At 42.0% G+C, this 14,214-nt stretch overlaps 1 protein-coding gene across 2 annotated transcripts in view; it reads left to right on the top strand.

The window, feature by feature from the left end:
- The window catches only part of FBXO28 (F-box protein 28), a 43,147-nt gene that overhangs the window by 17,414 nt on the left and 11,519 nt on the right, over nt 1–14,214 (top strand). For both annotated transcript variants that reach the window (XM_003814898.4, XM_008967772.5), the window contains exon 3: nt 2,664–2,802. In XM_003814898.4, coding sequence (XP_003814946.1) covers nt 2,664–2,802 — 139 coding nt within the window. The remainder of the gene's footprint in view (nt 1–2,663; nt 2,803–14,214) is intronic.

Here is a 14,214-nt window from a genome sequence, read left to right as displayed (position 1 = left end):
ACTTAGTACAAAGCTATAGTAATCAAAACAGTATGGCACTGGCATAAGGATAGACCTGTAGATCAAAGAAGCAGAAGCAAGAGTCTGGATAATAAACCTTATATTTTTAATCAGTTGATTTTAACAAGGATGTCAAGATAATTCAATGCAGTAAGAATAGTATTTTCAACAAATGATGCTGGGACAACTAGTTATCTTGAAAATGAATGAAGTTGGACCTCTTCCTCATACTGTATATAAAAGTTAACTCAAAAGGGATCATAGACCTAAGTGTAAATGTCAGCACTATACTATATAACCCTTAGAAGAAAACATAGTAGTAAGTCTTCATGAACTTGGATTAGGCAGTGACACCAAAAGCACAAGTAGCAAAAGAAAAAATTAAGCAAATTGGACTTAAAATGTAAAACTTTTGTGGCTCAAAAGACACCGTTAAGAAAATGAAAAGACACCCCACAAAATGGGAGAAAACCTGCGTAAATCATGTATCCAGATTATATGAGGAACTCTTACAACTCAACAATAAAACCTATTTTAAAAATGGGTAAAGGGGCCAGGTGTGGTGGCTCACACCTGTAATCCCAGCATGTTGGGGGACTGAGGTGGTGGATCACCTGAGGTCAGGAGTTCAAGACCAGCCTGGGAAGCATAGTAAAACCCTGTCTCTACTAAAAATACAAAAACCACCTGGGCGTGGTGGCGGGTGCCTGTAATCCCAACTACTCAGGAGGCTTAGGCAGGAGAATAACTTGAACCCGTTGGCGGAAGTTTCAGTGAGCCAAGATCACACCACAGCACTCCAATCTGGGCGACAGAGCAAGACTCTGTCTCCAAAAAAAAGGACAAAGGTTTTGAATAGACACTTCTCCAAAGAAGATAAGTAATAGCCAACAAGCACATGCAAGGTGCTCAACATCATTAGTTGTCAGGGGAATGCAAATCAAAACCACTACGAGATTTATATCCACTAGCGCTTTATATCCACTAGGATGGCTACAATGGAAAAATGTTGGGGAGGATGTGGACAAATTGGAACCTTCATATATCAATGTTGGGAATGTAAAATGGTGCAGTCACTTTAGAAAACAGTTTGGCTGTTCTCAGGCTGGACGTGATGGCTCACGCCTGTAATGCCAGCACTTTGGGAGGCCAAGGCAGGTGGATCACCTGAGGTCAGGAGTTCAAGACCAGCCTAGGCAACATGGTGAAACCCAGTCTCTACAAAAATATGAAAATTAGCCAGGCATGATGTCGGGTGCCTATAATCCCAGCTTCTTAGGAGGCTGAGGCAGGAGAATTGCTTGAACCTGGGAGACAGAGGTTGCAGTGAGCCAAGATCGTGCCATTACACTGCAGCCTGGGCGACAGAGTGAGCCCGTCTCAAAAAAAAAAAAAGAAAGAAAAAGAAAAAACAGTTTGGCTGTTCTCAAAAAGTTAAACAGAGAGTTATTGTCTGAGCCACCAATTTCATTCCTAGATAAGTACCCAAAAGAAATGAAAACATAATGTTTGCACAAAAACTTGTACACAAACGTTTTTAGCAGCATTATTCATAATAGCCAAAAAGTGGAGACAATCCAAATGTCCATCAGCTGATGAGCAAGCAAAGTGTGATATATCTGCATGATGGAATATTATTGGGCAATAAAAAGGTACATGCTACAACAAGAACGAACCTGGAAAACTATGCTAAATGAAAGAAGCCAGAAACATAAAGCCACTGTATGATTCCATTTATCTGAAATGTTCAGAATAGGTGGATCCAGAGAAACAGAAAGTAGATTAGTATTGCCAGGGGCTGGGAGAATGGGAGTGGCTGATAATGGTTACAGGAGTTAATTTTGTGGTAATGAAAATATTCTGAAATTAGATAGTGGTGATAGTTGTATAATCCTGTGAGTATACTAAACACCACTAAATTTAGTCCTCTTTAAGATAATTTTATTATGTCTGAGTTATTTCTTAAATTGTTAAAAAGTTTAAAGGAGTTAAATTTTATCATCAAAAGCATATCATCTCCTGCCTATATTTCCATGTGTAATCCATTCATTTATCTAATTTCTTTGGTTCTAATAGCCACTAGATTTGATAACCAAAAAACCTTTATTTTTATTTTTATTTTTGAGATGGAGTCTTGCTCTATCACCCAGGCTGGAGTGCAGTGGTGCAGTCTTGGTTCACTGCAACCTTCGACGCCCGGGTTCAAGCGAGTCTCCTGCCTCAGCCTCCCTAGTAGCTGGGACTATAGGCATGCACCATCATGCCTGGCTAATTTTTTAGTAGAGACGGGGTTTCACCATGTTGCCCAGCCTGGTCTCAAACTCCTGACCTCAGGTGATCTACCCGCCTCAGCCTCCTAAAGTGCTGGGATTACAGGCGTGAGCCTCCAAGCCCGGCCCCAAAAAACCTAATTAAAAAAAATATATATATATAATTTGTTTTGTTTGTTTGTTTTCAAATATTTTGTCAATGAGTACCAGTCTTTGGTAAGGATTTCTAGGCATAGTGATTCATTCATCATTACAGTTAAATTATGACCCAACTGTAGATTTCTAAATTAACATGTAAAAGACTGTTTCATTAAGCCATCTTGATTGCTTAATATTTTAGTCCACAATACTGCTTTAATGGTTGCCTTGCTTTTATTATTATTATTATTATAGGAGAGAGTCAGAAAGGAGAAACCATTCATTAGCTCGTCATGCAGACATTCTTGCTGCTGTTGAAACAAGGCTGTCACTATTAAATATGACTTTCATGAAATATGTGGATTCCAATCTCTGTTGCTTCATCCCAGGAAAGGTAAAATAGAATTGCTTGCCTAGAACAGCTGGACTGCCCTACATAAACTTATTATACAGTTACGAATTTTTGATTTTAGAAATGTTAGAATTGTTTCTACTTCTCTGAATGAGTTTCTACTAATGAATTTGTTTGGTTTCTGTACAGTTATCAATATAAATATGTATCATTTGTATGATCTTTATATTTAAAATTCTAATTATGAAATAGTCGAAACCCTAATATTCTTTAGAGAAGTTTGTTAAGAGTTCATACTCAAGAATAAAATTTGAGGTTTTACTGGTGGTTATGATGCCAGAGATACAGCAATGAACAACATACATATTGTCCCTGCCTTCAAGACTATTATAATTTTGGGGAGGTAGAAAAGGAGGGACAAGCTGGTTTTTGTTTTGTTTGAGAAATGTTTCATAAAGACAACTTTATAAACTTTCAGATTTGACAAGAATAAACAATTGCTATTTACCAATATTCCCAGAACTAAATAACAGTCCTTTTTAACACAGAAATAACTATATTGTGGCATATTTACCATTACTAAGTTAATAAAAACTCCAACATTCGACATACTACTTATACCTTCAGTAGTACCCTACTCCTTGAATTAAGTGTAAATTGACATATGTCTGTATCTTTTTATATGGAAGTGGTAGAGATATAATTAAAGGTCATTTTGCTACTTGGTTGATGCTGGCAAAAGTTTCCCTTAACATGGTTGGAAATAATTAATATCTAGTAAAATTTGAATGTTCGCTTTTTGTTATTTCCAAAGATAATTTACATTGGCAATATTTAATACGTACTTTGTCCATTTTTAGTTTTCTTTGACATTTATTTTTGGGGGGAATCCCATTTCTTATGATTGTATTTGAAATATTTTAGTATATCTCACTTTGTTTGCATTATATACATTTTCTTTAAAAGATCTTGTTGCATACCAACACATTACCTGCTAATGCTTTTTGTAGGGTGCTATAAGAGGATGACCAGTTAGAAACTTCAGAGTGAAACTTCAGAGTGATTCTTATGCCAGATTTTTCTGAATCTGACTTAAAGGCCTTAACTTTTAAGTGTTCCTGAGTTCTTTGAACTTAGCTTGTTTCATATAGCATCATAGTTTTTATTGCATATCTCATTGTTAGAAACATGAATATCTAAGAAACATCTCACAGTTATCATAACTTCAAAGAGAGTTCAGTCAGTTGTTAAGTAACAGAGTTGAATAGTTTGTGACAGAGTTCATGTGGCCTACAAAGATTAAAATATTTATGATCCAGGCCGGCTGTAGTGGTTCGCACCTCTAATCCCAGATACTTGCGAGGCTGAGGCAGAAGAATCGCTTGAACCCGGGAGGCGGAGGTTGCAGTGAGCCAAGATCACACCACTGCACTCCAGCCTGGGCAACAGAGCAAGGCTCTGTATAAAAAAAAAAAAGAAAAAGAAAAAGAAAAATTTAGTATCTGGCCTGTACAGAAGAAGTTACCAATTTCTGTGCTAGTTGATCAGGCTCACGTGTTTGGAATGGTGATGTTTACAGTATAAACAAATAATGTTGCCAGGTGCAGTGGCTCACACCTGTAATCCCCACACTTTGGGAGGCCGAGGCGGGCAGATCACAAGGTCATGAGATCAAGACCAGCCTGGCCAACATGGCGAAACCCTGTCTCTACTAAAAATACGAAAATTAGCTGGGCATGGTGGCACGTGCCTGTAATTCCAGCTACTCAGAAGGCTGAGGCAGGAGAATCGCTTGAACCTGGGAGGTGGAGGTTGCAGTGAGCCAAGATCGTACCACTGCACTCCAGCCTGGGCAACAGAGTGAGATTCTGTCTCAAAAAAAAAAAAAAAAATTATTCTGAGAAATAAGAAAAGATATGCCAGCCTGGCCAACATGGTGAAACCCTTTCTCTACTAAAAATGCAAAATTAGCCAAGTGTAGTGGCAAACACCTGTAGTCCCAGCTACTCAGGAGGCTGAGATAGGAGAATCGCTTGAACCTGGGAGGCAGAGGCTGCAGTGAGCCGAGATCAAGCCACTGCACTCCAGCCTGGGCGAGACATAGTGGGGAAAAAAAGATACAATCGGCCTGGCACGGTGGCTCACGCCTGTAATCCCAGCACTTTGGGAGGCTGAGGTGGGCGGATCACGAGGTCAGGAGATGGAGACCATCCTGGCTAACAGGTGAAACCCTGTCTCTAATTAAAATACAAAAAATTAGCCGGGCATGGTGGCGGGTGCCTGTAGTCCCAGCTACTTGGGAGGCTGAGGCAGGAGAATGGCGTGAACCCGGGAGGTGGAGCTTGCAGTGAGCCAGGATTGCGCCACTGCACTCCAGCCTGGGCGACAGAGCAAGACTGTCTCAAAAAAAAAAAAAAAAAGATGCAATCATGCGTCATTTAGCAAAGAGGATCCATCCCAAGAGATGCATTGTTAGGTCACTTTGTCATGTGAACACACATCATAGAGTGTATTTACACAAACCTAGATAGTTCTTACACACATAGGCTATATGGTATAGTCTATTGCTCCTGAACTACAAACCTGTACAGCATGTTACCGTACTGACTATTGTAGGTGATTATAACACAATCATATTTGTATATCTAAACATAGAAAAGGTACAGTAAAAGTAGGGTATAAAAAAATGGTACACCTGTATAGGGCATTTATCATGAATGAAACTCAGTTTCTCTGGGTAAGTCAGTGAGTGAGTGGTGAGTGAATGTGAAAGCCTAGGACATTACTGTACACTTTGTAAACACTGCATACTGAGGCTACATTAATTTTTTTTTTTGATACTGGGTCTTGCTGAATCACCTAGGCTAGAGTGCAGTGGCATGACCACAGTTCATTGTAGTCGTGACCTCCTAGACTCAAGACAGTCCTCCCACCTCAACCTCCCAAGTACCTGGGACTCTACAGGTACATTAAACTTTTTTTTTTTTTTTTTTAATTTTTGGGGCCAGGCATGGTGGCTCACGCCTGTAATCCCAGCACTTTGGGAGGCCGAGGCAGGCGGATCACCTGAGGTCAGGAGTTAGAGACCAGCCTAGCCAACATGGCAAAACCCAGTCTCTGCTAAAAATGCAAAAATTAGCCAGGCGTGGTGGTGTGCACCTGTAGTCCCAGCTACTCAGGAGGCTGAGGCAGGAGAATCGCTTGAACCCAGGAGGTAGAGGTTGCAGTGAGCTGAGATTATGCCATTGCACTCCAGCTTGGGCGACAGAGCAAGACTCTGCCTCAAAAAAAAAAAAAAAAATGGGGCAGGCATGGTGGCTCATGCCTGTAATCAATCCCAACACCTAGGCCAAGGTGGGCGGATCATTTGAGCTCAGGAGTTCTTTAAGTTTTAACTTCTTGACTTTTTTGTAATAACACTTAGCTTAAATGTCATTTCGTTATAATATTGATGAGAAAAAAAAAATCAGGCTGGGCTCAGTGGCTCATGCCTGTGATCCCAGCACTTTGGGAGGCTGAGGTGGGTGGATCACCTGAGGTCAGGAGTTCAAGACCAGCCTGGCCAACATGGTGAAGCCCTGTCTGTACTAAAAATAAAAAAATTGCCAGGCACGGTGGCTCCCACCTGTAATCCTAGCACTTCGGGAGGCCAAGGCAGGTGGATTGCCTGTGCTTAAGAGTTTGAACCGGCCTGGGCAACATGGTGAAACCCTGTCTCTACTAAAAGTACAAAAAGCCAGGCATGGTGGTGCGTGCCTGTAATCCCAGCCACTCGGGAGGCTGAGGCACGAGAATCACTTCAACCCAGGAGGCAGAGGTTGCAGTGAGCCGAGATCTTGCCACTGAACTCCAGCCTGGGGGACAGAAAGACACTCTGTCATAAATAAATAATCGTGCCACTGAACTCCAGCCTGGGGGACAGAAAGAGACTCTGAAATAAATAAATAAATAAGTTAAGTAAATAACAGAATGAGACTCTGTCTTAAATAAATAAGCAACCAAGCAAGCGTGCGGTGGTGCGGGCCTGTAGTCCCAGCTAAATAAATACATATATTAGCCGGGTGCAGTGGTGCGGAACCCAGGAGATGGAGGTTGCAGTGAGCCAACATCGTGCCACTGCACTCCAGCCTGGGTGACAGAGTGAGACTCTGTCTCAAAAAAAAAAAAAAAGAGAGAAAGAGAAAAAAAAAATCAGTTCCCGGCCAGGGCCACTGTCTGTTGAGTTTGTGCATTCTCCATATATCTGCATGAGTTTTCTCTGGGCACTCTGACTTCCTCCGACATCTCAGAGCTGTGCCTGTTAGGTTCATTGACATGTCTTAGTGGTCCCAGTCTGAGTGAGTGTGGGTGTGAGGGTGCCCTGCAGTGAGATGGCATCCTGGCCAGGGTGGATAACGACCTGGTGCCCTGAGCTGCTAGGATGGGCTCCAGCCACCTGCAACCCTGAACTAGAATAAGCAGATTGAAAAATGAATGAATAGGACGGGCGTGGTGGCTCACGCCTGTAATCCCGACACTTTGGGAGGCCGAGGCGGGCAGATCACAAGCTCAGGAGATCGAGACCATCCTAGCTAACACGGTAAAACCCCATTTCTACTAAAAATACAAAAAATAAATAAATAAATTAGCCAGGCGTGATGGCGGGCACCTGTAGTCCCAGCTACTTGGGAGGCTGAGGCAGGAGAATAGCATGAACCCGGGAGGCGGAGCTTGCAGTGAGCCGAGATCGCGCCACTGCACTCCAGCCTGGGTGACAGAGCAAGACTCCATCTCAAAAAAAAAAAAAAAGAAAAAAAGAAAAATGAATGAATAGCCAGGCATGGTGGCTCACACCGTAATCCCAGCACTTTGGGAGGCTGAGGCGGGTGGATCACTTGAGGTAAGGAGTTTGAGACCAGCCTGGCCAGTAGAGACAGTGAAACCCCATCTCTACTAAAAATACAAAATTTAGCCAGGCATGGTGGCATGCACCTGTAATCCCAGCTACTTGGGAGGTTGAAGCAGAAGAACCACTTGGACCCAGAGATGGAGGTTGCAGTGAGCTGAGGTTGCGCCACCGTACTCCAGCCTAGGAAACAGAATGAAACTATGTCTCAAAAAAAAAAAAAAAAGGAATGAATGAATGGGCCAGGTGTGGTGTTTCATGCTTGTAATCCCAGCACTTTGGGAGGCCAAGATAGGAGGATCACTTGAGACCAGGAGTTCAAGACCAAGCCTGAGCAACATAGGGAGACCTCGTCTCTACAGAAAAAAAAAATTGCCAGGCATGGTGGCACACACCTATGGTCACAGCTACACAGGAGACTGAAGTGAGAGGATCGCTTTAGCCCAGGAGGTCAGGGCTGCAGCGAGATGTGGTCATGCCACTGCACTCCAGCCTGGGCAACAGGGTGAAGATCCTGTCTCAAAAAAAACAAAAAAGGCTAGGTGCAGTGACTCACACCTACGATTTCAGCACTTTGGGAGGCGGAGGTGTGTGGATCACGAGGTCAAGAGATCGGGACCATCCTGGCCAACATGGTGAAACCCCATCTCTACTAAAAATACCAAAATTAGCTGGGCGTGGGTGTGTGTGCCTGTAGTCCCAGCTACTTGGGAGGCTGAGGCAGGAGACTCACTTGATCTGGGAGGTGGGGGTTGCAGTGAGCCGAGATCGTGCCACCACTGCACTCCAGCCTGGTGACAGAGCAAGACTCCATCTCAAAAAACAAAAAACAAGCCCTCCTATTTGTTATTGTTTGTTTCTGAACTACATGTTGGTAGGAGGTGCTCCTTAAAATTTTTGCTTTACAAACATGTATTCCCTGAAGTAACCCACCACCATGATGACTGCCATAGCTCACTGATTGACCAAAAATTGGATACATTATCTTATGTGTTTTTATTAATCTTTCTTAAATGTGTGTATAGTTCACATTTATTTCAGTGTTTGATATTAGAAGTGTTTTAGGGGCCGGGCGCGGTGGCTCACACCTATAATCCTAGCACTTTGGGAGGCTGAGTCGAGTGGATCGCTTGAGGTCAGGCGTTCAAGACCAGCCTGGCCAACATGGTGAAACCCCATCTCTACTAAAAAATAGATAAATAAATACTAAAATTAGCCGGGCGTGATGGCGGGCATCTGTAGTTCCAGCTACTCGGAGGCTGAGGCAGGAGAATCGCTTGAACCAGGGAGGCAGAGGTTTCAGTGAGCTGAGATCGCGCCACTGCACTCCAGCCTGGGCAACAGAGCAAGACTACGTCTCAAAAAAAAAAAAAAAAAAGGAAGTGTTTTAGGTCTTTATTTAGAGGTTTGGTGGTTTTCATGACCAGAACTATGCCTTAGGAACTTAACACTTGTTTATATTAATTAGCCTATGATAAAATTGGTTTCATTACATGTCATTTCACTTAAAGTCGGGATTTTCAAGAACCTATCAACATTAAAATGAGGACTTCTGTATAATATAGTAAATACTAGGCGATGGGAATTTTCCAACTCCATTATAATCTTACAGGATGACCCTCATATATGGTTTGTCATTGACCATAACATCATGATGCAGCACATAACCGTATTCAAACAAACATGCCATATAAAGAATATTGAGGCCAGGCCTGGTAGCTCACGCCTGTATTCCCAGCACTTTGGAAGGGTGATGCGGGCAGATCACCTGAGGTCATGAGTTCGAGACCAGCCTGGCCAACATGGTGAAACCCCATCTCTACTAAAAGTACAAAAATTATCCGGGCATGGGCCAGGCGCAGTGACTCACACCTGTAATCCCAGCACTTGGAAGGCCAAGGCAGGTGGATCACCTGAGGTCAGGAGTTTGAGACCAGCCTGACCAACATGGAGAAACCTGTCGCTACTAAAAATACAAAATTGTCCAGGTGTGGTGGTGCAAGCGTGTAATCCCAGCTACTCAGGAGGCTGAGGCAGGAGAATTGCTTGTACCCGGGAGGTGGAGGTTGCAGTGAGCTGAGATTGTGCCATTGCCCTCCAGCGGCAACAATAGCGAAACTCCTTCTCAAAAAAAAAAAAAAAAAAATTATCCGGGCGTGGTGGCACATGCCTGTATTCCCAGCTACTCAGGAGGCTGAGGCAGGAGGATCACTTGAACCTGGGAAGCGGAGGTTGCAGTGAGCCAGGATCACACCATCACGCTCCAGCCTGGGTGATAGAGTGAGACTCTGTCTCCAAAAAAAAAAAAATTAAAAATAATATTTAGAAAATTTTAGATGCACTTAAGTTTTTAAAATATGGAGGAAATTTTTTTAAAAAATAAAAGGAGTAGAAGGGAAAGTTAAGGAAATCTCAAGTACAACAAAAAGACAGATGAAAAATGAGAAAAAAATGAGCATTTATGAGGTTCAATATTCTAGCAGGAGCTTTGTTTGCTAAACAGTAGATTAAAAAATTATTTCTCACCCACAGTAGTCTAAAGCCCTAAATGATATTCATCGTATATAATTTGTTACTGTACCATTTTAGACATAAGCGTGGTACTTCTACTGTGTGTTAGAAATGTGATGGTGTACTTTTTAATTTTTGTAGAGACTGTTTCTAGCTATGTTGCTCTTGAACTCCTGCCTCCCTTGGCCTCTCAAAGTGCTGAGATTACAGGCATAAGCCACCAGCCACAGCCTGTTTTTGTTTTTTGTTTTTTTTTTTGGGAGACTGAGTCTTGCTGTGTCACCCAGGCTGGAGTGCAGTGGCACGATCTGGGTTCACTGCAACCTCTGCCTCCCGGGTTCAAGCGATTCTTCTGCCTCAGCCTCCTGAGTAGCTGGGACTATAGGCACGTGCCACCATGCATGGCTAATTTTTGTATTTTTAGTAGAGACAGGGTTTCACCATATTGGCCAGGCTGGTCTCGAACTCCTGACCTCGTGATCCGCCCTCCTTGGCCTCCCAAAGTGCTGGGATTACAGGCGTGAGCCACTGCGCCTGGCCAAAAATATTTTTTATAACCTGTAGTCAGCTCTGTATTCGTGGGTTCCACATTCATGGATTCAACCAACCGTGAATAGAAAATATTTAGTGAGACTCTGTCAAAAAATATATATGTATATTTAGAGAAGAAAAACAATTGCCGGGTGCGGTGGCTCACGCCTATAATCCCAGCACTTTGGCAGGCCGAGGCAGGCGGATCACAAGGTCAAGAGTTCAAGACCAGCCTGACCAATACGGTGAAACCGCGTCTCTACTAAAAATACAAAAATTAGCTGGGCGTGGTGGCAAGCGCCTGTAGTCCCAGCTACTCGGGAGGCTGAGGCAGGAGAATCACTTGAACCCCGGAGGCAGAGGTTGCAGTGAGCCGAGATCATGCCACTGCACTCCAGCCTGGGCGACAGAGCGAGACTGTGTCAAAAAAAGAAGAAAAACAATTTTTAAAACCACAGCTGTTTTTAAAATATGAATTTTAAAATAGTACAATGTAACTACTATTTACAAAGCTTTGACATGGTATTAGGTAGTGTAGGTAATCTAGAGGTGATCTAGGTTATATGCAAATACTATGCCATTTTATATAAAGGACTTGAGCGCACACACATTTTGGCAATGTGGGTCCTGGACCCAAACCCCTGAGGATGCGGAGGGACTGACTATTTTACTTCTTACAGCCTGGGTAAGGTTCAACATGTGGTATATCATTTGAAAGGTGTAGAAACAGCCATTAAGAGTTTAAGTGACCTTCCTAAGGCCTGTGGTCTTTCCACTAGACCTCAAAACTCATACCATTACATTCTTGTTAATGTAATTTGCAAAAAAAAAAAAAAAAAGATTAAATCTACTCAGAAAATGAACTGTTTTGAAAATTTGTTAAATACCTTGCTTTCTTAATATATACCTCTAAAGCCATGGCAGCCACTTAAAACTCTGAATGGTAGAAGCAGTATGGTTCTCACACACATACTTTCCTTCACCTTATCCTCTGCTTAAAGCATTTGGACAAAGAAAAGAAACTATTTTGAATTTTATTGAAAACATAGATTATCCCATTTGAGTAAAATAATCTCTATACAGTAAGATTTTTAAATGTTCTTTTTTAATGGAAGACTGGGGCAAATGGAAAGAGTGAACTTGCTTTTACACTACATTTAGAAGACTACAGTAAAGATAATATTTCACAAATTATAGATGTATTTTCACATTACTTTTAATGGCAAAACCACAGTTACTTTGGAACCGATCTAATAATTTACTGTCAGTTAGCAATCCCTGTAGGATATTTTGATATGAAAGTTATTCTGAAGAATAAGTATCATGGAAAAAGACTAATTGTATAATATATGTTAAGAAACGGCCAGGCACGGTGGCTCACGCCTGCAATCCCAGCACTTTGGGAGGCCAAGGCAGGCGGATCATGAGGTCAGGAGATCAAGACCATCCTGCCTAACACGGTGAAACCCTGTCTCTACTAAAAATACAAAAAGAAAAGAAAAAAATTAGCCAGGTGTGGTGGCGGGTGCCTGTAGTCCCAGCTACTTGGGAGGCTGAGGCAGGAGAATGTCGTGAACCTGGGAGGCAGAGCTTGCAGTGAGCCAAGATCGCACCACTGCACTCCAGCCTGGGCGACAGAGCAAGACTCCGTCTCAAAAAAAGAAAAAGAAAAAAAAAAGAAAAGAAACAGCCTAGAATAAATGCTTGGTACATGATAGTACTGCATAACTACTGTATAAATGTTGAATTGCTATCCTATCACCTATCCATCCACATCATCCCTGTGCTCAACTCCACACTGTTTAGCCAGGTGTACCTTCCTCCTGCTCTAACTTCCCTTACCTGTTGAAATTTTACTTATTCCTCATTACCATATCCTTCATTAGACCTACCCAGTTCTCTCAACTGGATCTTAATCTCTACTCTGTTTTCACACAGCACTTTGCTTATACATTGAACTTATTACAGTCTGAGTTTTGCTTTGCTGTTTATGGGTCTTTGGTGGAGTCATCTTTCACTGGATAGGATCTGTGTCTTATGCCTATACCATTACAACAGTCCTATTCTAGCTCAAATACACTATAAATATTCTTCTGTCTACCAGTATTTATAAACATATAGTATCTAGAGGTATATTAATAAGGCTGTGGGTATTTTATTAAACATGTAAGTACTATTTTAAGTATTATATATTTTTACAAGTCCGTCTCAATAGAGATCTTGTTTACTATGACCTTTGTGTTCAAAACATAATCATCTGACTTCTGAAAAACCATATAATCTTTTTTTTTTTTTTTGAGACAGTCTTGCCCCATCACCTGGACTGATCACAGCACATGGGACTATAGGCATGTGCACAGCTAATTTTTTAATTTTTTGTAGAGACAGAGCTCACAGTGTTGCCCAGGCTGGTCTCAAACTCCTGTCTCCAGACAGTCTTCCCACCTCGGCCTCCCAAAGTGCTGGCACCGTAGGTATGAGCCACCACGCCCAGCCAAAAAACAAATTCTTGTGTTGAATTAACCCTGTCATTTGCCCTTAAACAGTTTTGTTTAGATGTATCAATTAATGTTGAACAATTAATATACTTAACCATCTTTACCCCTTATTTACTGAGTATCTGCCATGTGCCAGATGCTGCTAGGCTCTGGGGATCTGACAGTGAAACATGGTATGATCTCTTCTGTCATAGAGTTTACTACATTATAGGGAAGATAGAAATTAACAAAAAGATGTACTTACAAATTGTAATGTGTGTTCTGAAGGGGAATAAAGGGTTGGATGAAGATGTTAACATGATTTAAACTGGAGGAGGGTTCAGAAAAGACTTCTGAGAAAGTACAGTGTTACTGTGACCTCGTGTATAACTGAGGAATTTGAAGTGAGGGAGATACACAGGGATGGCATTCCAGGAAAGGGATCAGCATGTGCAAAAGCCCTTGGGCAAAAAGGTGGGGGACTTGATTTAGTTCAAAGGGCTGATGGCCAGTTTGTATCTATAGATGCAACATATTAGCCTTTGGGGACAACATTTAAAAATTATGGAAGGCCAGGTGCAGTGGCTTATGCCTGTAATCCCAGCACTTTGGGAGGCCAAGGCAGGCAGATCACCTGAGGTCAGGAGTTTGAGACCAGCCTGGCCAACATGGTGAAACCCTGTCTCTACTAAAAATACAAAAATTAGCCAGGCTTGGTGGTGGGTGCCTGTAATCCCAGCTACTTGGGAGGCTGAGGCAGGAGAATTGCTTGAACCCAGGAGGTGGAGGTTACAGTGAACCAATACCATGTCATTTCCAGCCTGGGCAACAAGAGCGAAGCTCCATCTCAAAAAATTATGGAGTACTGTGGTACTTTTCCTGTATATAACCTATATGTAAAACGTTGATAAACACAAAACTACTATGGGTCAATTAATATCCTAGCACTATACATAAAATATCAGTCAGTATGAAGGACCCTTTAAATACTGATTTTCTACTTTGGCTTATATTTTTAATTTTATTAACTATTTCTTAATTATGTATAAA

This window comes from Pan paniscus, chromosome 1 (assembly GCF_029289425.2).
Source record: "Pan paniscus chromosome 1, NHGRI_mPanPan1-v2.0_pri, whole genome shotgun sequence".
In the NCBI taxonomy this organism is placed as follows: Eukaryota; Metazoa; Chordata; class Mammalia; order Primates; family Hominidae; genus Pan; species Pan paniscus.
This window is presented reverse-complemented; position numbering and strand designations above follow the sequence as displayed.